Here is a 27,375-nt window from a genome sequence, read left to right as displayed (position 1 = left end):
ATTATTAAAGTCTATATTTTAGCGTAAGTACAGTTAATCAGAAAAGTATAGGAAAGATTTATTGCAATATCAGTTGGATGTACAAAAAACTTAAAAATATATTTGTACTTAGAAAGCTACACATTTATCACAAAATACTTTATGACTTAAATTATTTTCATATATATATATGTGTGTGTGTGTATAAACAGCATTTTTATTGCAGGATTCTTATTCAATATGTATTCATGATATTTCTCCTATTTATTTTTTGTTCAATAAAATTAATTTTTATTTCAAATTTATTATTTTTCTCTCGACTTATAGAAAATCGGAAAAATAAAATTATAAAATTATCACTATAAAATTTATGTTGATTAAACTGATAGAAGTTTAGTGACTTTTTTGTTGCTTTTTTTCTCTTTTCAATGTATGTTTTCTATTATATATTTGATATATTCACAATTCTTTAAAATATTCCAAGTTTTAAATTATTCCTTATTCAATTCTTGTGGCAGTTTAATCTATTTTTGATATGATTTCTAAGCACAGCTTGTACAATTCGATTTTTCCCACGTGTACTGGTCCAAGATATATTTCATAATTAGATAAATTAGTATATATACGAACGATACTATTTTTATTCTTATTTACGACTAAAAAATCATACTTTTATTTCTAAAAGTCTTGATCTCTTAATTGCGCTATTTGTCATCAATTTTGCCTATCCATTTTTGTGGATGACAGATTTTATTTATATAACATATTGCAAGTATTCATAAGCTTATACGATCATTAAGAAGTACTTAATAGTTCTCTCTGTATCTGCGAATTAAATTTTAAATCATATTGCCGAAGCTTGACATACAAAATCAATTTGTGCGTTTTGCAGTGTTATGCTCTATTAATATTATCTTTTCTTTTCTTTGCAAATATTTTTAGATCAAAAGATAATATATAATATTCTATATGACTACATTTAAATCTACATTGAAACTATCTGGAGAGGAATTTAGTGACCTGCAAAAACAAAAGACAAATATTAGTTTATCATTATATTCTCATCTGTCGAGAAATTCATTAACACATTATTAATAATGTAAATCGCTTCGCATCAAAAAAGGCAATTGACGTAGATAATAAAATTCATATATTTCCTACAAACATGTACGCACATAAAACACAAAAGGTATTTCAAAAATGCTAAAGATTCTTATAAAAGAGCGCTTTTAAGAAAATGTTATTAGATGTTTAGATGTTTACGATACTTTCCCCGTTAAGAAGAATTTGAGTTTTTATCTGTATCGCCTGTAGATTTGCATTGTGAAAGGCACGATACGACATCGGAGGAAATACGTGTTTTAAAGGAGGAACATCGACACTCGAGTAAAAAGGACGAGGGTTGGTCCATCTGATCACGACCGCACATGCGTTTGGGAATCGCAGTATACGGTTTTCTCAGCCAATCTACTTCTGGTCTGACGGATTCATAATTGGATAATTAATTGATCAATGGTCTATATCGAAGCGCAATTATATTTTCCGATTCTATCTGGATGTGAAATCGATACTTTCGTTTTATTAAAGATTTTAAATCCGGTTGAGTAAGAATCTAGTGATTTGGAATCGAGTTTCGTTAAAGGGAAATTGTGGATTTATTGAAATTTCTAAATTTGGAAACAATCACGATAGGCAAACGTGAAAAAACGAAAGATAGAGACTCGATAGAGAAGAGACAAATTTGTGGACGAACATCTTTTGCGGTTACAACAAAATACCTGCGACTTTCCTCTTCCTTTCTAGCACGGTCAAACCTCTCGTTGGTAACCTGTCTACGAAGTTCGCTAATCTGTTTGCTGTATTCCGCCGCTTGATTCTGATACTGTCTGAGTTCCGCAGATTCTAACGAACTATAATTATGAGAACATATATAAACATACAAGATGTAATATAAAATTAATGAGTATGATGGGACGTACAGTTTACTTTGAAGATCGGAGACTTTCTGCTTCAATCTGGATATTTCATTTTGCAGCTCTTGATTAGTAGCCTGCGCGTTAATGGACTCCTGCCTCGCTTGATCCAGAAGAGTCTCCAGTCGTTCCACAGTCACGCGATCTCTAGTAATCTGATCTTGAACAATAGTCTGCTCGGCTTGCAGTCTTGACAATTGCGCTTCATACTACGCGAAAAAAATAATCGGGAGAGAAATCAATTTGCGCTGACGCGCAAAAAGTAAAGTTAAAAATATACAGCTACAATAAAGAGTAAGTAAATTTACCTGCGCTTTCACAGTGTCATTGTCACCGAGTTGTTCCACAAGCGTATCCTTTTGTTGATCCAGCTTCACGCACAGGTCTCTGACCGCCATTAGATCGGCCTCGGCTCGATGTTTCTGTTCGATCTGTTGTCGTAACTGCGTCTCCATGCTAGCGACGCTCTGCGTGAGATTGCTTATCTAAAGAAGTTATGAAAGCATACACATGAGAGAATGACATAACATTTAAATAGTCTCAAAATTTATGGGATTCCTTGTTGGTCTTGATTTAAGTTAGATTACTTCCAGCTGAATATTATAACGTAAAATCGTAATATACTAAATGAATACTAATAACAATTATGTTTTCTCGCATTTTCTGTGAAAAGAGAAATACCTGAGTCTCGTAGCCTTTTATCAAACAATCTTTATCCGCTAACTGACGCTCGAGATCGAGTATCTGATGCCTCGCGGTTTGAAGGGCACCCCTAGCCTCCGCCGCCTCAGACTCCAAGCTATGATTATTGTTCTCCAGAACCGTCGCCTCCAAGCTGAGACTTCGGAAATGATTCAGCATTTCCGTTCTCTCGTTTTCCTGGGGAGATCGAATATAATAAGGGACATTCGAAATAAACGTTATTAATAGAATTTATTTCTGGCCTCACCTTTCGATTTAAGAGTTCCTCGGCACGACGGACCTCGCTGACGTAAGTCTGCAGCTGTCGCTTCAGGTCATAGCACTCGGCGCGCGAGGTCTCCAGGTCGCGTTGCATGTTCCGCACCTCGTAGGTCACCGCCGCTAAGTCGTCCTGCAGCTTCCGGTTCTCCTGAATCGCATTCTCGCGGTCCACCGACGCGGTTTCGAACTGCCGCTGTACCGTCTCCATCTCCAGCTGCAGTGACCTGAGCTGACGTTCTCGCTCGGCGCTCTGATCAATGCATATCCTGTAATTAATATCACATTGAACAGCATAGAACGATTAAACATTTACTGATCTGAAAACGATTGTTTTCCAGAAAATAAATTTGAATTACTAAAATTTTTTTATATCATTTTTAAATGCAACTTTGATATAATAATTATATTCAATGTATCGAACTGCCACCTACTGCAAAAATATATGCTTAAAACCAAGCATTTTTTATTCATGATACTCTAGAAAATGAAAATCTCTGTCCAATTAAAAGATTTAGAAGCTGAATTATGTCACTTGACTAATCATAAGACTTTCGAAAACTCATTCTTCTTTTTCTGTTTTTTAATTATTTCGTTGTTGTGCAACAAATGAGAGATACATTCTAATAAATAACTCGTTATCTTAATCGCATTGCAATTACAATACGATTCCTATTTAATATCATCATCATCATCATCATCATTCATCATGTAATGTCTTTCTTCCATTGTGATCGTATGATAATCATGTTTAATCCATTCGCGATCGTTTATGCGGATCAGGTGGCTTATTTCTCGTGGCGCAAGCTATGTTTCCGAAGGGGAACAAGGGCAGCACGAGCGAATTAGGCGTTCGTTATTTCCCAACTTGCACAACTCTCTCGAAATAAAGTACTACGTGATTGGATTTTCGTATCGTCATTTATACAGATCGGATTTCCCAACGCTTGCAATTTCCTCAATAATTCGCCGAAGGCGAAACCGACGGAATATTTATTTATTCATACATATATGCCCGCTCTCTTACGCGCAAATCGCAGGACCGACGTATACAAATGATTTCGAACTGAATAACAGCATCCTAGGCAGCATCCCAGATGGGATTTTCTCGATAGGACTGTGGAACCGAGAGATTCCGCAGCTTTCATCGCGGAAAACGTCGACGCATGCTATCGAAAGTCAATCAACTTTTCAACTTTCGACAGGCTAACAACGCAACGGCGGAACGAAAACGAATCGCTCAATAAAGTTCGAGCTCGTCAAAGCCTCGCGGAGACGGATGGAGACAAACGCGTGGACCATCGATCATCCGCGCGCCGATTACGCGCGGCGCAGTTTGCGTAATCGCGAGAGACCTGCAACGTGGTCGTGGCGCGTGCGAGCGAAAAAGACCCAGGCGCCGAACGACTTTCTCTCGCCTCTCTTGCCGGGTTCTGTTCCTCCTCCTCGGCAGGAACAGAAACGGCAACAACAACCGCCTTCCGCGGAGCGATCTGATCCGGAGCATAAAAGTGAAAATTGCGCGCAAATCGAGAAAAGCATTTTCCGCGGATTCCACTCGAGGGAAAGGCTCGTTATCATATATCGTCAACAATCGTAAAAAGCAGTGAAACTCACGATGGATAAAAATGATGGTGATGAGAAATAAAGATTTTGATAATTTTTTTAAAAAATTTCTGATTCCACATGGTAAACTGAAAATGGCTGAGAAAAAAAATCTCCGAAGCGTCCGAATGACACATAATTATTAATTTAGAACTTTGTATGATTTTAATTTTCTAATTAGTTTCGTGAATTAATATTTATAGAAAATAAAAACTTTGAGAATTTTGGAATGTAAAAAATTCTTTAATTCCACAATTGTGAGGCCTGAAGACGGCTCTAATGGAAAAGAGCAAAGAATTTAATAAAATTTTGAGAGTATCAAGGATCAAGGAGATGAAAAGAATTAGGGTCAATAATATGTCGGCGCCTTCAAGCTAGCTGGGAAATTTATCTCGTTACCTCGATAATACTGAGGGTAATGTTGTGGACTCGTATAATCAATTTTCTCATGGTTTGATCGCGTGCATACGCTTGGCGATTCGTTCGCCGTCACGCCTCGGGACGGATTATCATCTCAGCGATAATAACGATGGAAATTATGTCACGGATGTTACAGAAGAATGCATTCGCGGTACTCGAAGAAATGATTTTTATTTCCACAGGCCTGCGACGAGACGAGATAAATTTCTCCTCTACAAGCGACAGAGTTTCGTCGTGAGAGTAATAATGATGATGAAATTTCCAGCCATAAATGCGATTCCGGTAGCGAGTTTACCAGTTTTTTCCTACTTGTACTTTCTGACGCGGAAGATTTCCGGTGCGAGGCATTCCGAAGCTATATAAATAGACGTGGAGAAGTCGCGAATTGCATGCATTTCGATAATGCAGATTTTCAAATTGCAAGTCTTCGATTCAATTGGCTGCAATTCGTCACTTAATTATCGTGCCTCGCTTCCTCTTGACTTCTCAAGTTTGCGTCTCGCTCTCTCTTTCCTCGACGCGTTCAGAAGGAAAGTTCACGACGATAGCGTAAAAGGAAAAGTACCATAGAAAGCATCGCAAGTGCTCTACAAAACGCTCTCTTAATATATGTACAAGGATGTTCCCCGCGACATCGGAATAATCGACTTGGCAGCTTCGGACTGACTTAATTACAAAGCTGTACCAGGCACATCTCTCTATTCTGTGAAATCGATTATATGCAGTTCGCTCATCGCGATTTACGGTATAATCTGTCACCGACGAAATCTGCACGATTCAGATATTAATAATCGACAATAGTCGATGTAGTTTTTATTATGACACATGTGAAAGTTGTCACATGGATGATAGACCGATGGTTTTAACTCGCGTTTTCTATTCGCATAAAATCCGCTCGTAGTAACGGCGTAAGTTTCATATCGAAGATCGTTTAGCTGGAGGTAAAAATCTGCATTCGCATAGAGAAATATTTTTACCAAAAGCGACGAAACCTTCATAGAAAGATGAGTCAGAGAATGCATCGTCCTAAGGAGTGTCCATTGGACCTCTCACTGTTCCCTTCCACAATTGCCTCACAAAGCCGTACATGTCAAAACTGGATGGATCAAGCGGTACTGAGCTCACTACGGGACCGTTTTAAAGAAGCTGTATGTTGCAAGTGCTATATTGATTCGACGTCTAAAATTTTAATCCCATCAATCATCGGAGTTTTCTTCATCGAAGTATCAGAGGCTTTGACCTCGAAGCTGAAAACGAATGAATTATGAGGATTTAATTCCAACAGTGCTATTTTCAACACATTATTATGCACTGCAATGAATATTTGATTGTTTAAAACTTATGAAGGAATGAAGTTAAAGTCTTACATTTTCTTTGATTCCTAAATAGAAAGAAGTTCATGACAGTACAAAGATATACGAGCCGGCTTTGTTATTCATAGTTAGTTCACGAGACTGTGTAAAGAGGCAGAGGTACGCCCTTTCGGAGATTCTCTAGTTTGTATAGCATTACCGTTATAGGCAAAGGGCACTGCACGTTTCTTCGAAACCAAAGTTATGTGAGAAGAGGCGAAGAGATGATGCGTAAAAGAAGGAACCGTTGCAACATCAACGCATTTAAAACTGAATAAATGTAATCCGACGCTATTCGACATAAACTTTAATAAAATATAGCTCTCCGTTTCTACTGTTTTGTTTATCAAAGCGCAAGGAAAAAGAAAAGTGTTTCAAGTAAAAAAATACGTTATAATTATATCAATTATATATTTTTCTATTAAATTATTAATAATTTTATTAGGTTTAAAGTTTTGTAGTGTCTTATAATTATTCTATGTTAATACTAAGATTTTCTTATAAATTTAATAAAAATTTTAAGCTTTTCTGTTTTTTTTAAAATATAAATAATTTCTTTTAGGATATGAAATCTTCTAATTTTTTTATATTTATATATATAAACATATTTTGTATGAATTCTGATGAATCTCGTACGCAAATATAATGTAGAGCCTATCCTATGCATTAATAGAAATTTACTATATTTAGAAAAATGCAAAATCTTTATATTTCTCGTAAAATGCCCATTGATTGCCCAATTTGGAACAGTCTCGTAACTTCTCAAGGCCACGGTAATTTAAAATGACGTAACAGCGACAGTTTCGTGAGAAATGTGGCAATGATCCGCCTCATCGCCTCTTCTCATCGAAATTGGATGTACGTCAAAGATGGTTATGCATTTCCCGTTACTGGGTTCGGCTTCAGGACCGGTACCGAATTATGCAACAGTTCATAAAGAAACCCACGCATCGGTCGCTGATCGACAACGGCATTTCGATTGGTCCGATAACGATGAAAGTCCTCGTGTAACAGAAATGTTGCGTGATAGTGTCGCAATGGCAATTTTTGGGAAAACCTTGGAGAAGCAAGCCGGAGGACAATCATGACATTGCGCAAAAAAGGAGATGAATCCAATCGAAACCGGTTTCCTTCATCGTGACTTTTTCGACGGTTTTCCTGAAATGTTCATCGGATTTAATATTATTACAGTTCAAATGATGTAGCAAATTATGTACAAAGGCAGATTTCTATTTGCAATTGCATCGATGACAAAGTCCCGTACGATAAATGGAATCGAGCTGCAGATGATCTCACTGAATCTGCGTTTCTCGACATCCCACGCGCGGAATATTGATCTCTTCTCCCTCGTAGCTGTTCGCGCAAAGATCTCATTGTTGTCGAACCGGATATAAAACGCGATGCTCTACGCTTCCTTAAATGCGGCTGTCGCGTTTTGCAAGAAAACGAATGCACATATCTTCGCACAGATTTTTTACATCGGGAAGTACCAGATCCCGCAACGTGAAATCGCCATGAATACAATGCACATTGAACTTTCTATCTTCCAAAAAACATCCACCCGGTGACTTGAAAGCTCGCGAACATGAATGTAAACTTCCGCGAAGTGAAATGTTGCAAAGTGCCGTCGCGTTCCGTCAGTTCCAATATCGTAAGTAACGCGAGAAAATTTCACAAATGACAAATTGGAGTTCACTCACGGAAAGGAAACCTTTGCTAACAAATCTAAAAATTTTGACCAGACACAGATCCGAAAATAATTTTGCTCGACCTTCAAAATTATTATATACAATATTCAAATTGATTGCTCGAAAATTAAAAATTTTAAGCATCCTTAATAATTTTGATGTTTCAACAAAGTCATTTTCAGATTTATGTATCTGTTCAAATTTTTAGATTTGCCAACGTGAAACTGGTCTCTCTATGCTCTACGCGATCGGCGTAAATTACGTTTGATCCGGATGTCACGCAAGCTATGATACGAAAGGACATAAGAATGTGGGGTAAAGGGGAGAAAAATACCTTTTCGTCGCGGGAGGCACGTCAGGACGGTTTTCCCCGCGGATTGCACCCGGTATTAGTCACGGAGCTAGACGAAATAGAGGAGGATCGTGTCCATCTCACCGGCGGATTCGGTCGAGTTAGGTAACAACATAGAGCCGCGAAGCCGGGACGAGCGCGAGTCAGTCTCGCCGAGCTTCCCGCGGCGATAAGATCGACGACGACGACGACGACGACGACGACGACGACGACGACGACGACGACGGCTTAACGCGGGCCTCTGATATGGGATGCGGAGGATCGAGTGGTGAACCGAGAGAAAAGATCATTCGCGAAACGGTGACGTGACAACAATCGCTATCGTCGCTGGCGAACAACAACGCTATGAAGACGTCGATGATGAGGTAAGTTTCCAGCAGGAAACTGAATCGCTCGATGAAGACAAGCGCATCGCGCTTATGATAAATAGCCCAACGTCCAGTCCGGGATTAAATAACGTTCATTACATAAATCTTCTTCAAAAGGTTAAACAAATCGATCCTTTCACTGTATCAGAACTGCGATCGTCGGATGCGAAAGGACGATATCGGCGATGGTCCTTGAATCCTGTGGAATTTCATCTTATGAGAGCTTAAGAAAATTACAGTAGGATTGAACAAAGAAATGCCCATTCATCGTCTCAGAAACATTAAGCTCAAATACTTGAAAGAGAAAGAGAGAGGGATGGGGAAGAGAGATTAAATAAAAAATTCGCGGCGAGCTCCATCGAGCAAAAAATCGCGACTGATGTTACGTGATCGCGTTGTTTGTATTGCGTGATTTCTACGCGACGGAGATCGATTATAATGTATTAGCAGACACTTTCTTTTTACGGGGAACGTAAATCCACCGTCGTGTTTCCGAGGCACGGGCACGCGTGATTATATAAGCGCAATCTTAATGATAATCGAAGCAATCCGAAATATCCTAGAATTTCTCGTAGCGCGACCGCGAGTTGCGAACGCGAGCCGGCCACCGTTCGTGTATGCGTGTAAAGCGACTGACTCGAGTAATAACTGGTTATTATTACAATTTAACGACACGGAAGGTGGAGAAAGTACATCTGGCGAAGAAAGTAAAATCATGACGAATAAATAAATGTAATAACGCGTGTCTCACAGAGGTGTCGCGGGTCCGCTGGAATATACCGTAATTTGTTTCACCATTATAATTTTATCCAAATGATACCCTGAAAGCCGCGTGTAAAGTAAATAACATAACATCTGCTACAGTTAGTTTTGTATTTCCATTTAAATTATTATGTTGCGCATTTGTACTTTACAGCGACTACTTCATATAATCCAAAATATTTAGAGAGAATACGCACTTAACGAGATGAGTGAGTGTGATCAAAATACCTCAAATTTTAATTTAAAAAATAAATAAATTAATAATAAATAAATTATAAATGTAAGCTGTGTAAAATTTTTCAATGTATTCAAATGTTAAAAAAATGTAGTTAAATATGTAGTTCCCTCGCAATTTAAACAGGTAATCAAGACATAATTACATGAGTTATTAAATTTTTAAAAATTGTGATTTCTTTCAAAAGTTATCAAGACTATAAAAGAGATTAAGTGTTTTAAAATCACAATTAATTAAAATTAAAAAAAATTTAAATTTAAAATTAAAAAAAAATTTTTTTAAGTATCGAGCAAGTGATAATCATATGAGAAAATGAAAAAAATAATTCAAATATATCGAGCTATGAATGTATAATGAGAAAAGGTATGTAAAAATAGTTTTGTTCTATGTTCAACTATGTTCAACTATATTCTTTCTCTTCTAAAAAAAAATGTTATTCTTTCTAAATTCCTTTTAAAATAAATTTGTCTCATTGCATTATCGTAGAAAACTCATCTCATATTATTACAATATTATTATATTGTAGATCCGCGCACATACTCAGGACAAAACTTTGATAACAATTGAATATGTAATAAAAAAGTAATGTAATACAATTATGCAACATATCCCACGTTGCATAAGTTATTGGTACATTTATAGGAAATATCATTGCCGCAAGGCAGGCAGCAATAAGGTCGAATAGCAGAAATTCATGGTTATTTTTTTCGAGAGAGATAAAAATTTTTAATTTCTGACAATGTCTTATGTAAGTTTATCCTCTCGTTGAGACTTATCTGAAAAGAATTGTATTAGGCAGTTTGCACCAAATCTTGCTACCCAATTACTGCTACTGATATGTTCTTAGATATGTTTGCGTAACGCAATTGTTCACACTTCTATAAATTATAAAATTAAAATCTAGATTATCCTCGAGTTTCCTCGAATCTGCAAAGTTTCGTCTTATCCTGAATTACTTAATTATTATCATTGCATTCATTGAAGTAATTCATATCTTTAGTCTTCAATCAGATATTTTAATTTTCGGAATCTTATATTTGTTAAAGATGTTAAGACCCCTTTCCCCTTACTTCTAAGGGAAAAATATCAACGCATTTATCGCGATTAGATGAAATATTTCATCACTTGTCTCCTGCTCGCTCGTTACGAAGAACGAAATTCTGTAAACGAGAAAGTTCTGATGTAACTCGCTCCCATTGGATGGTCACTAATTAGACGATTGTGTAACGGCGCGCGTTCGCACCTGCGGGCATCGATCAGAGGAATCTCACGGCGAGTGACGACGAGTGTAACACAGAGATAATAATCTCGCCCATCTATCCACGCTCGACTATTAAAGCGATTCAGCGACGCGCGGCGTTAATTGGAGAGTGGAAAAGGAAATATCTCTTTCCGCGTGGCGTCTTTATCATGCTTACGAAGAAGCGGCTAACGCGATTACTTCCAGAACACGAGCGTTTTGCATTCTACAAATGACGTGATTTGTAAAATTCGTGCAAATTATCTAAAGGGAAAGTGAAAATACATTGCATCGGATTGCGATCATCTTGACAACGCGTTATGAGGATTGTTTCGACATATACCGGATGAGCCATTGCGTTAATTAGAACAGCCGTGAGATAAATTTTAGATGCCGGCGCGATTAATAAAAACGTGATTGCGAGGAGAACAAAACTCTCGGCTTCGTGGCCGCCATGGAAAGTCGCGGAAGAAAGCTCGACCAGCAGCGGTATTGAGACGTTGACAAGACCTCATGCTGTTTAATTACTTCCTCGACTTTTGAAAAAAAAAAAAAAAAAAAAAAAAAAAAGACACGAGATGCTGCGTTTCTTTCTGAATCAACAGCGCGTGTAATATGTCGTTAAATATATCGTGCAAATAAGTCAGGGAATTATGTGCAACATAACAGATTCAGAAATGTCATTGAAATTGTGGCTTAAAAATAGACTTCGGATTAAATTATAAATAAAATAGAGTGGTTCGGACAGACGAAACCGTTATACTTCAAGGCTCAAACCGCAAGATCCTCGCGTAATCTTCCGATCAACGAAAAACGCGGGAGACGAAAGAAAGAAAGAAAGAAAGAAAAAAAGAGAAAAGACCTTTTGCTTTCTGCGACGCGAGGAGCATTTTGTACGTGGCGTTATTATTCTCATTCCGCGCACGTGTTGTCATCCTAAGCCCTGCCGCCAGGGACAATGCCATTGCCATAGTGAAACAGTGAAAGTATGGTCATTTCGCCCTCGTTGTCGCGCGCACCTCTTCTGCTCCGGTCCCACTCGTGCGCTCGCACGCACGCATGCACGCAATGCACAGACGACACACGCATCGACATTTCGCACTATCGCGATAGTCCCGTTTTGAATGCCGCGTCTCTCAAGCCACTCTCCACCTGCAACGCTCAGTGAAATTACTTCTGCACATTTCTTGAAGATGAAAGGTAATATTATTATCGCGCATGCAGTACTCGTCATTTCGCGATTTGTAATTAATTAATTGCGCTACATGTTTGGCGTGATTTTTTTTTTTTTTACGTCCTCAGCTATTAACACATTGAGTATCGGATTTATTAAGAATTAAATTAATTAAAAATAATACTGATCACATTTGTTCATATGTACATTTCTTATTTTTAAACTATCTATATAAATATTATTATTTACGAGTTTCATCCATCATCATTATCGGTATTCAATGTGTGTTAATATTCTTCATCGCAAAATAATTTGCCTTTGCAGATTTGAAATAATGTTATCCCTTTCAGCGCGATGCGGATTCTCCTAGGGAGCATCATTTGCCTTCTGTCAGCGGCTAATGCGAGGACCGCGATAATGCCGCCACCGTGGGCCGATCCCTCGAGCAACCCCTGTGCCGCGCAACCACGGGGCTGGCAATTATTATACTGGCCATCCGATGGAAAATGCTACAAAATATTCCAGGCAGGTGCTAATCTCCCTTTTTCTCAAAAGTTACATTTCTCTAAGTGACTTGACTTACGGCAGCCGTTTTTAAGACTCATTTAAAAATGTCACCTTTGAAAATCATAATCGTATTCATAATAGATCGGCGCCCCATGTCCGGAAACTATGGAATTGGGTCCCGCGGCCGGTAGCGGTGGAACAATTGCGGAATGCCGATGTCCCCCGGGAACCGCGCAATCGCCTAGGGACGCATTGTGCCATCCGATATTCACGAGAGCATCCTGCTTCAAGGGTCAATTCTTTGCACCTGTACCCGACGTGCCCGATAAATTAGGGTAAATGAAACACATTCTCTTTTCAAACACGCTCGTTCACAAACCGATTGGAAACCTCTTGTATACTCATAATGGAACTTTCTCAGCACGAAACCACGATGGGGAGTCTGTCGTAATCCTGAGATTTGCAATGAACAAGGCGAAATCTACTGGCCTAGAGATGGCAAGTGCTACCCGAAGCTTAGCAGAGGTCCATGTCCGCGTGGCGAGCTTCTCGTCATAGGCGAAGACGGATTAGCGACCTGTTCGTGTTCAACGAGTGGCGAATTGAGCAGATATCATTGGATAGGAAACGGCGGTGGTTGCCACGAACACTACACCAAAGGTCCCTGCGCGGAGCCGGGAGAATTGTTTCTGCCAGGTGGGACCTGTGGTTGTCATCCTCAATTACCTCACTATTACGAACCGAGCGGAATGTGTTATCAGTTAGGTGAGACGATTGAATAATTTTTAGTCAAATAATAAAACCCGACCAACTTATAAAAATGGAAATCTGATAAAATAATACAATTTTGCGTGCATTTATATTTCAATCTAATATTCTATTCTATACTGTAACCATAAAGCTATTATTATTACCAGGCGGCATTGGTCCGTGTCCGCAAGGACATCATTTTGTGGTGACAATGGACGGCAGATTATCACAGGAGGATATTGTACGAGCCAAATGCGTTTGCAAATCGGGCCATGCATTGTACAAAGATGGCATCTGCTATCGGTTACACACGAGGGGACCCTGCGAGAGCGGTTACATGCTGATAAATTCGTCAACTTGTGTTCCCGTGCCATGTAAACGCGGTAGATTGTACTTTCCTCAGGAGAAAACCTGCTACAAGCTCGGTACAAGAGGACCGTGTCCGAATGGACAAATAGTGTTGTACGATTACAACGTGAGACCATCCCTTGATGGGATCAGTTATAATGGCGTGTGCGGTTGTACCAACATTATGAGAGATGCCGGCAAATGTTTGGAGGATGATAGCGATGATTGTGAGAGCATACCGGGTATGGTGATGATCAAGAAAACCTGTTACAAACTGTACACACAGGGCCCGTGTACCGCAGGAGAATGGTTGGTCGCTCAGAGGACACCAAGGAATGGTCGCCTATGGCGACAGGAAGAACCGCGAGCGAAGGCCAGATGTGAGTGCCGACCTGGTTACAAAAGAATCATCCAGAACTCTGAAGAGTTGGAAAACAACAATCTGATCTTGCCGAACAGTTGCCAGCCACCCGCGGTGAGCTTGGCAAAGTTTCTCAATGATAACGTCAAATCAGTGGTGATCTGAATAATTCAATAACTCATACAATTCGCGTTATGCGGCATTTATAATATTCGACAAATTACATTCTTTTATTTAGTGAAGAATGTGCGCGGTGTGTCAAACTTTTCAGTTAAGAGAATGACTGATTTAACAATTAATTTAAGTTTGTATATAAAGTTATAAGAATTATTTTTTAATAATTTTATCTTATATGGCTTTATTTATTGTGTTCTCTCTTAAGCATTGTAAATATCGTTTGTGACTTACAAAAGCTTCTCATAAGAAATATGTGCCAATTTATCTAGAAATATCGAAAATTGTAAATAAATACAGATTTACTCACTCGTTTTTATGCTGTAAGTCGCGGATTTGTTGTTGTACCCCCTCCATTTGTTGATCCTTGTGCATCAATTCTCGTTCTAACGCGGCGATCTTCTCTGTCTTTTCATCCAATGCCATCTGCAAAAATAATAAAATATGACCAATTTTATAAATTATCATTCACGATAGCAACGCAATTCATTATAATATTGCATTTACCAATAGACGATCTTTCTCTTGATCTAAAAGCGTCATGTTCGAGCGCAGAGTGTTTATCTCTTGCTTCAGTCCCTTGATTTGATCGTTCAATTGCGATTGCTGCTGCTCCATATTTCTATTGCGATCCATAGCTTTGTTTAACTCTGATTCTGCTTGCGACAATTGATTCTGCGCGTCTCCAAGAGCTTGATCTGTTTGATCTTGCAGAGTTCTGCGTTGAAGAATTTAGGAGATTAAGATCATATTCGGTTTCTACAAACAAAATCAAATATATTACCGTAATTGGAAGTATTGCGTTCGTTGTGCCATTAATTCCTGTTTTGTACGACGCAATTCCTCTTGTATGTCGCCCAATTGATCCTCAAGACCGTTTATCGCCGCTCTTTTCGTGCCCTGAGTGACCAAGAGATCTTGTCGTTCTTTTTCTATATGTTTTAATCGATTCTCCGTCTCGGTTAAATTTTCCTTAAGATGGAGTTGCTCGGATGTGTGCACTTCCGACATCATCTATCCAGCCATGCATTCACAACACATTATCATACCCACACCGCGTATATTATATTATATTTAGAAATTAATGTTAATAAATTAATAATATAATTACGTTAATCTCATACATGATCATTACACACATAATTAATGAAATGGTTATAAGAGATTATATCATATATACATTAAAATTAAAATACAATATATTAAAATTTAAATACATTGAGGAAATCAACAAAAAATAATATAAAATTAATTAACTTGTAAATGTACAATCTTAACTATCTACCTTAAGTCTCTCCCGTAATGCATCGCGTTCTTCTATCAGTCGCTCAACATCTGCTTTAGCTGTATCCCGTTCTCGTTCCAAATGTTCAAGCATTATCTGTTAAATTGAAATTTTAATACTGTTTTGTATTTATATATATTTTGTTTGCAATCTTTGAATACCTTTGCTGTGCTAATATCTTTAGCAGATATTGGCGAACCAGAGGCACAAATACAAACGGGTTTGCACAAACTGCATGATCTGCAAGGAATACACTGTCTCTGTTGATTCTTATATGTTTGCAGTCGCGCTTCCAGATTTTCCTTTTTTTGTTGACATAATTCTTCTTTCTCTCGCTGTACGTTATTTAAAGCATATTCCTTGCGACTTAACTCGCTTTTTAATTCACAAATTTGTGTCCATAACTCAGCCTGCAATTTGTTAGAGAACAAAATCACACAAATCATAACTTTTTACATATATATTTTTCTTAACTTAATATTTACGGTATCTTTATCAGATGATTTGCGTTGTTCATCACAATTTATGTATTCCTTTCTATAGTGATCTCGTTCTACTTCTAATCGTTGGATCGTCTGTTGCAACTATAAAATAAACATTCCTTTTTATGTTTTATTTTAACTTAAATTAATTGATATTTAAATAAGCTTTTTCGACTTACAGATGCAATTTTTAATTCTGCTTCGTCAATTCGTTTTTGCATCTCAAAAGCATTGCTTGTATTTGTTATGACTTCTCTATCTTTAACTGTAGTCTGATAATCCATATCATATTTTTCATTTTTATCATTTTTGTAAGCTAAAAGAAAAAAATTTTCTTAATATATTTCTTTGGAACTTTATAACTATCATTTTACACACACACACACACACACACACACACACACACACACACACACACACACCACACCACACACACACACACACACACACACACACACACACACACCATATATATATATATATATATATATATATATATATGTTCTAATATAAGAAAATACAACTGATTAATATCTTGTTTTCGGTATTCTTGTTTTTTTTTAATTCAATTTTTCTATTTTATCAATTATATTTTTTTTTATTTTATCAGTTATATTATTTTCATCTTCAATATAAATAGCTCAAGTTGAAAAAAGCTTAAAAAAAAAAAAGATTAAAAACGAACAATTTTGACCAATGGCTGTTAGTTGATTGATCCTGTCAGACATTCGTTTCTTTTCATCCAATGTAGATTCTAGAGTACGCTGAACATTACGCTTTTCAAGCCTACATGCTTCCAGATCTGCTCTTAATTCCTGTACTTCTCTACGTTCCATAGTTAACTCACGTTCTAAGACATGCACTTGCATCATGATATCCTCTAACTTCTCCTAAACAAGTGTGAAAATAAAAAAATTACATAAATATATGTACGAAAATATACATAAATTGTCATAGTTACCTGGAGTTTGCCAACTCTTTTGTTATTCTCTTTAACTGCAGAGTTGCAATCAGCTTCTACAGCTAATGCAACGTGATCTATATCTCTTAATTCTTTCTCAAGTTCCTCATTTCGTGCTGCTAGTTTCATTGCCTGAGACATAGCATCATGTTGTTTATTTAGAGATTCTGCATCATTCAAAAAAAAATTAAGTACATGAATTGTTTTCATACAATTAAATAATTATGTTAAAAATTTATATATAAGACTTTCTTTCTCTGTTCTATTAAATTTCTTGCCTTTTAGCTGTTGTTCCAACTCCAATTTGGCCTGTTGAAGAATTTTAACTTCATTAATTTCTGCAGTATTATGAGTAGCATCAGTTTTCTTTTCTATTTTTTTGCAAGTACAGTCCTTGCTAAGTGCAATATGGGAACGACCGCCTTCTAACATTTTTCTTAATCGAATTATTTCTTTTTCTTTTGTGGCTAGCTATATATTTAGTAAAAATATGTTAATGGATCATATATATTGGCATTCTTAAAAAAATTATTACCATGCGTCAATAATTTTTAGCATGCACGATATAAATGATTGTTAGAATATTCAATATTTTTCTTGCTTCTTGGAAAACATTCAACACTGACAAATGCATGCACAAATATTGATGCTTAGTATACCTGTTTCTCAAGAATCTCTATGGTATCGGTTTGCAATAAAAGCTCTCCCCGTAATTTGGTTACCTCCTGACTTAGACAATTCATCTTGTGGTCTGCCATGCTTATCATGTCTATTATCTTAGGCTCCACACTACTTAATTTTGGCAATGAACTGTTGGTCTTTGCCTTTGGCATTGGCTCAGCTTCCAAGACTGCTCTTCGAAGAGGAAAGCAGGGACGTTTCTTGGCAGCTGTAAAAAATTTTATAAAGTGCCTTATTTAAAAATTTATTGAAAAAAATACTTTACTGATATTTGAAATAAAGTAACAAAACAACTCACCAAGACCGACATTAACAATAGTTGGCTTTAGACATTTGCCTTGAAGCTCCAATATCTTCTTAGATTTGGCAGCTGATTCTGCCTCAAGCTCCTTTATCTTATTTATGTTACGCGAGGATGCCAGTTGTAGATCATTGCATTCACATTCTAACTTGTATATCTGTCTTTTAAGATCCTTGACTTGCTTCTGATGTGTCTCCTTAGCCTCTATCAGATCTGAATGAAGCTGGTTGCATTCTCGCACTAATCTTGCATTATCACATTTATAAGGATCAACTGCCAATTGCAACTGGCTGCATGTCTATATACAATGCATAATACCATTAAATTAAATATTGTACATTACATTAATACTTCTACACTTCAATATTCTATCAAATTATTCGCCAGTGATATTATGATATAAGATATGATAGTTTTTTCTTGGCATTAACTTCAGCTTGAAGTTAGATAATCAAATTGTATTCAAATGTTTTTTCAGAGAAAACATTCTCATTAATGTGTTGCACATGAGGTATAGTGAGCGACATACCTCAATATTCTCCTGAGCGACGGTTTTGAAGTGCTTAAGGCTGTCTGTGGTTTGTATCAAATCACCCAGTAAGGCCTCTACCAGAGGTAGAGCGTCCAAAGACAGCGCCTGTTTATATCCCAAGTTATCTAGATGTTTTTTAACTGTTCGATATCTAGCGGCGACATTGTACTCCACGTCTTCATTCATCTTCGATACCGTTCAATGTAATATGTACACTGATCGTTATAAGATAGCCTTAGGTCATATAATCAATATGATACTTCTAAAACGTAACCTCATATCTTCATTGTTGTTATTGTAATCATATAAATACATTATTAATGTTTGCTCGTCTGTTACTACAGAATGGACATGGGAGACAGCATCACTAATTAACATTGCGGATACATGTAATAAACAATAATGATAACGTTCCATAAATCAACGATAATCATTCAAATCATACGATACATACATCTTTTCTTACCAAATAATTTTAATGTATCATTATTTTGTTTATAAACCTAATACATTATTATCATATTCTCATTTCGCCAGAAACGCTCGAAATACTACTCATAACATTCCAACTCGTCTCGAATCGTTTCCTCGCAAACTATTTTAAACAGTTCAAAAATGTTGCCAACCTAAGGGCAATCATATATATATTTTTTATTTAAAAAAATATATATTGTTTAGGAATTTTCCAGTGAACCACCAATCAGAAAATATTTAATTGACCAATGAGAATTCCATTGAATTCCTCCTATTTCTATTGTTCACGTATCTAATTGGCCAATTTAAATATAAAATTTTTTAGGAGTCGGTATGGTTGGGATGCAATCCACTTGGTGCTACAAATGCTTCGAAGCATTTTTTGATTGGTCAATTCATAAAATTCTTTGTTTTAATTGGTTAATCAAACGCTTCGAAGCTTTTGTAGCGCTAAAGAGACCGCAGCCTTGAGAAAGAAGATTATAACAAAGAGATTTACTAGCTTTCGACATATGAAGTTGCAATTACTCTAGTGAATTTCTTTACTTTTGTAATTTTCATATTGTTTCAAAAGTATACAATCGACTCTCTGATTGGTAGTTCACTGAAAAATTTCCAAGTGTCGATCAATGCAAATGGACATGAATTATAGGGACTCTGTTGATCCCTCTAGGAAAGTTATTTACAATGTTGCAAATCTCATAACTAAAAATAATATTTTCGATACATCTGATGGAACACATCCATAGTGATGAAGTTAGCAGTCTAGTTAGCTTATAGAAGTTTGTGGACGAAATGCAACGGGGGTTGACATATCTGCGCCAGCAGCCCCGGGCATTAGTGCTACGAGCCTCGGATGTTAAGCTGGAAGTGACGTCAGAGAACGCATAACGCAAACGGGCGAGTGTGTTCAAACAGAAATATTGAACTTGAACCTGCTCGTGAACTTAAATTCGATCGTCGTTGCAGTGTAGTTTAATTCGTGAATAATTACAAATAGGGTAGGCGAACGGGTGATCTGCAGTAATGACGATATCGCCGTCTCTCCATCAAACGCGATCAATACTTGGAGGTCGTGAAACGCGATACGACGTAATGAGACCTAAATTTAAGACTTTCATCAAGTTAGTCCGCATTAAGATACGCAGCAACGCCTTACACCTGCAAAAGAACAATAATCTGACTTGTGCAGGGGAATAATTATCGATCAATGACACATAGATTTTTAATGTGCTCCGCTGCGCTCATTTCGACAAGTTCGGAAGGCCGTACGAATGGAGCCATGTATCATCCAATCGATCAGGATGGTTGACATTTGGGAGCAAAAATTGTCGCATTGGCGATTTTTCAGTGATTATCGCACGCTTGCTAGTTCTCGATGTGTCAGTTTTAACGTTTTGAACAATAATGGTGGAAAAAGAAGAAAGGGTGAAGGTGGAAGAGAAAGGGTAGATGGAAGAGGGAGACGAAGTATCGGCACGTGAAGAGGTCAAGGTGACAAATAGGAGGGACGCAGGGGGGGGAGATCATTGCGAAGGTCCCCAGCAGCACCGACGCACCGCTGACCTTTAAAAGTTGCGTCCGCCTTGTCACAGTCTTGTTTTGGAGCTTGCAAAAAAAGTAGATCACGTTCGCGCGTAAAGCGATTAGTTGTCAAGAGTGGAAGGATGCATCACTGAGGAGCTCAAAAGAAGCTTAAAGGGTAAAAAATAGATTAAGGGAGAGTGCAAGTTTTACCTTCATATTATTTTTATTTTGTTTTATATATAGGGTGATTTAGAGCAAACGTTTATTTTAGAAAATATCGTATTCTTAACTTGATTGTGAAATGATGTTTTTCTTTACAAAATTTTATCCGACGCTCAATTTTTAAATTATAAGAAGAAACCGTTTGCATATTACGAATCGAGTACAAAAGGTAAGCAGGGACGGCGCGATTCACCATCTGGCGCGGGCGATTATATGAGGCGCTTGCGATCAGCTGCTCGCTACACGCGACAATACGCGTACATATATGCATAAACATTCCCTCTCTATCTCATTTTTATTCACTCTCACAGTTGCACTGTATAAAAATTCGATAAATTCTCTCTATCTTGAGAAAAACGGATAAATAATTTTACAATTTTATGAATCGTAAAATTAGCTTATGTAACAATTAAAAAACAATTTGATCACGTTTTTGGAATAAGACAATTCCACATCAAATAACCAAAATTTAATAATTTTAATTTTTTGTTTTAATTTTAAAAATTTTTTAAATTTCAATACATTTATATATCTTTTCACTTAGTTGCTAAAACGAGAAGTTTATTAATTAAACTATTAGTTAATTATATCAATCTTTATCGACCGAAAATTATTTAAGAGGGAAGAGAAAAAACAACATGTATCGCGAAAAATTAAGAAGAAATATTTCTTCTTCCATAAATTATAACTAGGATTTTATCAAGAATAAGAAATTTAAAAAATTTTTTAAATTTAAATCTTTTTTACATTAGCATTTAGTTATAATAACTAGACTCATAGATTATATTATAGTAACATTTGTTTAATATAAAAACGGTTGATATTTATGAAAACTGGAATCTCCAAACATCAACAAGTAATCATGGATGGCAAGTTAATCTGTACTAGCTATCGAACGTGAATATTTGTCCTGAATCACCCTCTATACACACATACATATATATAATATAGATATCATAGAGCTATAAAATTAAGTTGCTTAAAAAAACAGAGTGAAATTTTTAAATAACAAGTACATTGATCAACAAAAGAATATCATTGCATGCATTATGATTGCAGCAATTCAACACACATAGGTTGCACAATATGTGCAAACTATGAGGAGAAATGAGAAGGAAAGGACTAATGTATGCATGGTGAGAGACGACAACCGTACAGTACCAGGCAATACAAAGAGGAAAATACGAGCAGACAAGTAGGAGTAAAAAAGAGAATGGGAAATCAGGAAATTAGTAAAAGAAAATTGAGCAAAATAGCGGGATTAAGAGGTCTTTTAAGAGGCGTATGTGGATGCTTCCAAGATAACGATATTGAAGATAGAAAGTTTCCTTTAAATAAAGGTAGACAACTTTCAATCACGAATGAACTTATAAAAGTATCTCAATATATGATAGCAAAGAGCCATGATGTTACTCAAAATGAAGATGAGATGACGGAGCCCGAAGAATTCGACGAACTCGATGAATCCGGTAACAGCCTAGAGATTGTAGATCTGGCAATCCCATCAACATCAAAAGCAGATTGTCCACCATTACAATCTAAGATGTGGTATAGAGAAATTCATGATGTTGTCCAAAATAAAAATACGATGACTGAGTTCGCTGAAGTTGATAACAGTTTAGAAATTATAGATTTGGCAGTACCATCAACATCGACAGCAGACTATCCTCCATTACCGTCTAAGATGTGGTACAAGGAAACACGGAATGATATTCAAGATAAAAGTAAATTAAATGAGCTCATTATCGTCGACACCGGCCTAGAAATTGTAGATCTAGAGGTTCCATCAACATCAACAAACTGTCCAACGACACAATTCAAGATGTTGGACAGAGAGATCCAGGATGCTGATAAAAATAAATACGATGAGTATGACGAGATTCTAGAGATTGTACGCACGACAATTCCATCCATATCATTAACAAAGCTTCGATCATGGAAACCCAGCATCTTACGACAAAAATTAATTTTTGAGATAGAGAACATAGGACGTATTATGAAAGTTGTACAAACTCAAGTCAACCGCTGGTTAGTCATTATAGATGAAAAAATATTTCCAGAGAAAGAGTTTTTACAGGAATATTTGGCTGGAGCGGATAAGTTACATGAATTGCAATGTAAACAAATAAAGCTTAAACGTGTACAGGAAGAGATACAAAAAAAGGAAGATTTAAAAAGATTAGCTAAAGAAACTTCAAAGACCCCAAAAATATTATTGGTACATTTTCCAAATAATCAACATACTATTGTACAGATACAGAAAGGACTGACGCTAAGGAAAGCAGTAGCTAAGGCTATGGAACGTAGACAATTAACCACAAATGATTGTGCAGCTTATGTTAACTGTCGTATTTCATATTTTATTTCTTGGGACACAGATATCTCGACTTTGCAATGTAAAGAGGTATTTGTGGAAACATTAGAGGAATTTCCTGTTCCAATTTCGGCTTATCATAATTTTGTACGTAATACTTTTTTGTTAAGTTATTGCTGTATTTGTAAAAAGAGACTTTTTTACGGATATCATTGCACAACTTGCAATAGAAAAATTCATAGAAAATGTATAGCTTATGCACCTGTACTCTGTGAACGAGTAAAAAGATGGAAAGCTTATTATCAAAGATTATTAGCTAATAATGCAACTACTGGAATTTTGCAAGTTCGTTACGAAGGAAGAAATACACCTCCAACCCCTTCGACTCCTCAGACATCGAGAAAACAAACACAAATAGTTTCTATTTCTACACCGAATGTTTCTATGAATAAGTCTTCTGGATTTTCGCAAATATGTAAGAAAATAGAAAATTCAGTTTCTCAAGGATTATTTAAAAAATGGAAGCAGAGACCAAACAGTAGTTTGACTGAACCAATCATCGGCCATTTAGAAGATTCAACAAAAATGGATGAAAATATTCAAATTGATTTAAAAATGAAGCAAACAAATGAAGCAAGCCTTGATGATTCCGATGACGCTGACAACCAATCAATGCAGAACACTGGAAACAATCAAATTGATTTAAAAATGAAGAATATAAATTCTGATGATACTGTAAAACAGTCGAGAAAGAACAATGGACATATTCATATTAATTTAAGAATGAAGCAAGAAGAATCTAATGATTCTATAAACCAAAAGACTTTAGTTGATTTTGTTGTTGCAAAAAAGAATAACAAAAAACGTGATAGAAAACGTGCAAAACGTACAAATGAGACAGAGCGTGCAGAGTCTGATGATTCTGATAAAAGTATCTTTAGTAAAAATGATTCTATTAAAGATTGGAAAATTCCACCAAAAGAAATTTCATTTGGATCACGTATTGGGCAAGGCGCGTTTGGAACTGTTTATAAAGCTGATTGGTACGGACCCATTGCAGTAAAAACATTAAATGTTAAAATTCCAACAGAAGAACAAAAAAATTCTTTTAAAAACGAAGTAAACGTTTTACGTAAAACCCGACATAAAAACATTTTGTTATTTATAGGTTGTATCAGTAAACCTCATTTTGCGATTATTACGCAATGGTGCGACGGTTCATCTTTATATGATCATTTGCACGTTATGGAACATAAATTTTATCCATTAACAATAATTTTTATTTGCAAAGAGGTTTCCGAAGGTATGGAATACTTACATTCCAAAGATATTTACCATCGGGATTTAAAGAGTAATAATATCTTCTTTCAAAATGGACTTCATGTTAAAATTGGTGATTTTGGTCTCGCAGCATTAAAAAATGAAAAAGACATTGTTGGACAGATCCGTCAGCCAGCTGGTTCTATTCTTTGGATGGCACCGGAAGTCATTAGAATGCGTGAACCATTTCCATATAGTTTTAAATCTGACGTCTATTCATTTGGTATAGTAATGTATGAATTATGCACTTGTGAATTACCATATCGTGATAAGGGTTACGGCAAAGATCAAATTTTGTACATGGTAGGGAAAGGTGATCTGCGTCCTGATTTGACAAAAATACGTCCTGATATACCTAATGCACTCCAAAAACTTTTAAAAAGATGCATTTCTTTTGAAAGGGAATATCGACCAGAATTTTTGGAAATTTGCAAGATACTAGTCAAACTTTATAGGAGGACACCAAAAATAAGAAAAACAACTTCCGTACCAAGTTTAACTGACGAATTGCCTGATACTTATATTGAGAAAGAGGATCAAATTCGAAACTTTCCTGAATGTTTTGTTGAGCCAGACACACGACAAGAATTGAAGAATGATCGCCCGGACTGGTCAGATTTGCAACAAGAATAGACTATACGTTCATCTTAATTATAGGTAACATGCATATAATAAGAGGACAAAAGGCGTTTGGTTAAGGTTGATTAAGGTAATGAGTAAAATGGTGTAGTCGAAAAGAATCATGTTTTGAATGATTTCGCATTTTTTTTTTTTTTTATTAACAGAAAAACCGGAATATTGAATGTCTTGTTAAAACATAGTCATAACTGAATTAAAATATCATTTTGGTCTAGATCTCTGCTTAAAAATATAAAAAAGAATATTATGTTGTAAGAATGAAACAATTTAAATCGTACTAGTCATTGCTTGCCTGTGAGATATTTGTCCAAAAGCCAAAGTTAGTTTTGTATCTATTTTGATTTTATCTTGAATATGCTCATATTATGCTCATTCTATACTTCTTTCATTTGATAAGATATTTATATGATTATAGTATTATTTATTTGGAAATACTAGTACAACGATTTGTTTTTGACTGATTCATTAAAATCTGTAAAATATATTTAAACATTAGCATAAATGGCCTAAGAGAGCTATGTTTAATCTAGTTAACAAATGTACTAGGATATATGTATCAAAATTGAACAAAGCGGTTAATCATACACACTTTGAAAAATTCTTTTATGGAATTTTTACTGTAAACTTTGCTTCTTTATATTTCAAATATTTAATTCTAACTCGAATATCTCGCTATCGATTTATAAGTTTTACAGTTCATTGTTCGAATGCAACATCGAGAAAGAAAAAGATGATATTGAATATATGTATGTGAATTTTTACGATGTGTCAATCTAACAATTAATTGATGTTACATAATATTTTAAATAGAATATGCACGCTTTCTTGCATTACAGCAAGATCGTAATCTTGTAATCGGAACAATGTAAAAACTTCAAATGCTGCTGTGATACGGGAAGTAGCGCTAATTTAGAATCAGTGTGGGGTACAATGTAATTGTTAGTTAACGTCGAGAACTCAATTGTACATATGTCATATGTTTTAAATCTCTTTCATTCCAAAAGATAAAAACAGAAAAGTATTAAGGAAAATATATTTTTATACATGTATGTATGCGTGTAAATATATGTGCGCGCACGTGTAAGTAAAAGTGAAAATAAGAAATATATTTGTGTATTTATGTGTACACAAAAAGGACAAAATATATGTAAGGAAAGGCGATATGACTCAGTTATTAGATCTCGTTAGATGATATTATTTGTCGAACTATGAGATTAATTTTTTTTAAGGTTTCTCAATGATTAAAAATGTGCATTGTTACGTGAAGTTATCTTGATTCATTTATTAATAAGCATAAAAAATCTTATAAATAAGATGTTACTATTTGATTTTTTAGTATCTTAAATAATTAATCTTATCTTAAATAATTAAATTTGCGAAAAATAGTATATATATATATATATATATATATTTAAAATTCTGTTTATGTTTCTCTTTCGTGAGTATTTAAGGTACAATGTTTTACGACGTATATAAATTACATTTATATAAGAATTTTAATATAAATTAAAACGACATAATCTTAAAGTTGCCATGGGAGAAAAATATCAATATGGGATAAAATGGACCAAATAAATATGTAATCTTTTATATTTTTAACGACGATTGTATGGAATTGCAGTTATCATAGCAAAACATACTTCAAATGTAATAAAGACTAGATTGTATGCATTAATAGAAAAAATGTACTTGTGTTCAATGTACCAAAAAAATGCAAAATTAATGATTTTTATATATAATTTTTTTGCGATTATTAAAAATATTGGAAAATTTTATTAAAATGTATTTTTAACTAGATAATTTTATAATAAATTTTGTAGATGTCATTTTTTATATTATTTTTATAATATTATACATTAAAATTTCAAATTATGTATTTTTATTAAAAAATATATATCATGAAAAATTTTAATTTTGAATTGGTTGATTTATTTTTACATGTCTGTATGCATGCCTGTATGTATATATATGCGCACACGTACACACACACACACACACACACACACACACACACACACACACACACACACACAAATGTGTGTGTAAGGGAAAGATAAAATATATTATTATATTTGTATGATGCATTCAAAATTATTTCTCTACATTTTTATCATGATTTTTCTTGTTGTCTATGTTTTGTCTATTTGCATCAAAATATCTATATATTACATAAATTAAATTGTTATATTTGTAAGATTACATAATTTATTTTTATTGTATCATATAACTTTCATTTGACTATATATAAATAAACTTCTTATTATAATTTCCTATTATTATTCGATGTTGTTGTTCCAAAAAGAATATTGGGAGATTATGTGATAAGTTTTACAGGCTATGCATTGTGAGCATGCGTGTATGATATCGATTATGAAACCAAGCTCAACAT

General features: G+C 35.5%; 3 protein-coding genes across 8 annotated transcripts; 2 read left to right on the top strand and 1 right to left on the bottom strand.

Moving 5' to 3' along the window:
- Positions 1-73: 73 nt before the first annotated feature.
- Positions 74-19,109, bottom strand: LOC105434059 (Centrosomal protein 135kDa). 5 transcript variants are annotated; one of them, XM_011649635.3, is made up of 20 exons: positions 18,945-19,109; positions 18,488-18,857; positions 17,956-18,256; positions 17,636-17,865; positions 17,255-17,447; positions 16,977-17,143; positions 16,701-16,905; positions 16,195-16,331; positions 16,019-16,117; positions 15,695-15,943; positions 15,534-15,629; positions 15,033-15,262; positions 14,756-14,966; positions 14,559-14,674; positions 2,902-3,181; positions 2,634-2,831; positions 2,261-2,437; positions 1,959-2,161; positions 1,758-1,889; positions 1,008-1,457 (listed from the first exon to the last, which is right to left on the bottom strand). In XM_011649635.3, exons 2-20 carry the CDS (start codon positions 18,674-18,676, stop codon positions 1,256-1,258), a joined length of 3,615 nt encoding a protein of 1,204 aa, XP_011647937.2. In that variant the 5' UTR covers positions 18,677-18,857; positions 18,945-19,109; the 3' UTR covers positions 1,008-1,255. The 5 variants fall into 5 exon arrangements, with proteins under 5 accessions (XP_011647939.2, XP_011647937.2, XP_011647938.2 ...); XM_011649636.3 differs by having other exon boundaries at positions 18,957-19,109; XM_011649637.3 differs by lacking the exon at positions 1,008-1,457 and adding an exon at positions 74-999 and having other exon boundaries at positions 18,488-19,108.
- Positions 7,482-14,575, top strand: LOC105434058 (uncharacterized). Of its 2 annotated transcripts, XM_089083273.1 has the most exons (6): positions 7,482-7,940; positions 8,186-8,694; positions 12,459-12,633; positions 12,757-12,950; positions 13,037-13,380; positions 13,533-14,575. In XM_089083273.1, exons 2-6 carry the CDS (start codon positions 8,675-8,677, stop codon positions 14,237-14,239), a joined length of 1,440 nt encoding a protein of 479 aa, XP_088939399.1. In that variant the 5' UTR covers positions 7,482-7,940; positions 8,186-8,674; the 3' UTR covers positions 14,240-14,575. The 2 variants fall into 2 exon arrangements, with proteins under 2 accessions (XP_088939399.1, XP_011647935.2); XM_011649633.3 differs by lacking the exons at positions 7,482-7,940; positions 8,186-8,694 and adding an exon at positions 11,995-12,134.
- Positions 19,110-19,760: 651 nt separating the features above from the next.
- On the top strand, positions 19,761-26,812 carry LOC105434057 (serine/threonine-protein kinase A-Raf-like). The gene is made up of 2 exons (XM_011649630.3): positions 19,761-20,666; positions 21,773-26,812. Exon 2 carries the CDS (start codon positions 21,843-21,845, stop codon positions 24,978-24,980), a length of 3,138 nt encoding a protein of 1,045 aa, XP_011647932.2. The 5' UTR covers positions 19,761-20,666; positions 21,773-21,842; the 3' UTR covers positions 24,981-26,812.
- Positions 26,813-27,375: the final 563 nt, after the last annotated feature.

Source organism: Pogonomyrmex barbatus, unplaced genomic scaffold (genome assembly GCF_055798465.1).
Source record: "Pogonomyrmex barbatus isolate J1 unplaced genomic scaffold, ASM5579846v1 scaffold7, whole genome shotgun sequence".
In the NCBI taxonomy this organism is placed as follows: Eukaryota; Metazoa; Arthropoda; class Insecta; order Hymenoptera; family Formicidae; genus Pogonomyrmex; species Pogonomyrmex barbatus.
The sequence above is the reverse complement of the archived record's forward strand: the minus strand, read 5'-3'. Positions and strand labels throughout refer to the sequence as shown.

What these genes read in the sequence shown, in the direction of transcription:
- LOC105434058 (XM_089083273.1), top strand. Translation starts at nt 8,675, where the DNA reads ATGAAGACGTCGATGATGAG. An exon ending in AATGCTACAAAATATTCCAG is followed by an intron (nt 12,634 to 12,756) that starts GCAGGTGCTAAT and finishes TATTCATAATAG; the next exon opens with ATCGGCGCCCCATGTCCGGA. An exon ending in CGGAATGTGTTATCAGTTAG is followed by an intron (nt 13,381 to 13,532) that starts GTGAGACGATTG and finishes TATTATTACCAG; the next exon opens with GCGGCATTGGTCCGTGTCCG.
- LOC105434057 (XM_011649630.3), top strand. Translation starts at nt 21,843, where the DNA reads ATGCATGGTGAGAGACGACAACCGTACAGTACCAGGCAATACAAAGAG.
- LOC105434059 (XM_011649634.3), bottom strand. Translation starts at nt 18,676, where the DNA reads ATGAATGAAGACGTGGAGTACAATGTCGCCGCTAGATATCGAACAGTT. An exon ending in TCGCTCAGGAGAATATTGAG is followed by an intron (nt 18,257 to 18,487) that starts GTATGTCGCTCA and finishes CATTGTATATAG; the next exon opens with ACATGCAGCCAGTTGCAATT. An exon ending in AAGGAAGAGGAAAGTCGCAG is followed by an intron (nt 1,458 to 1,757) that starts GTATTTTGTTGT and finishes TGAATCCGTCAG; the next exon opens with ACCAGAAGTAGATTGGCTGA.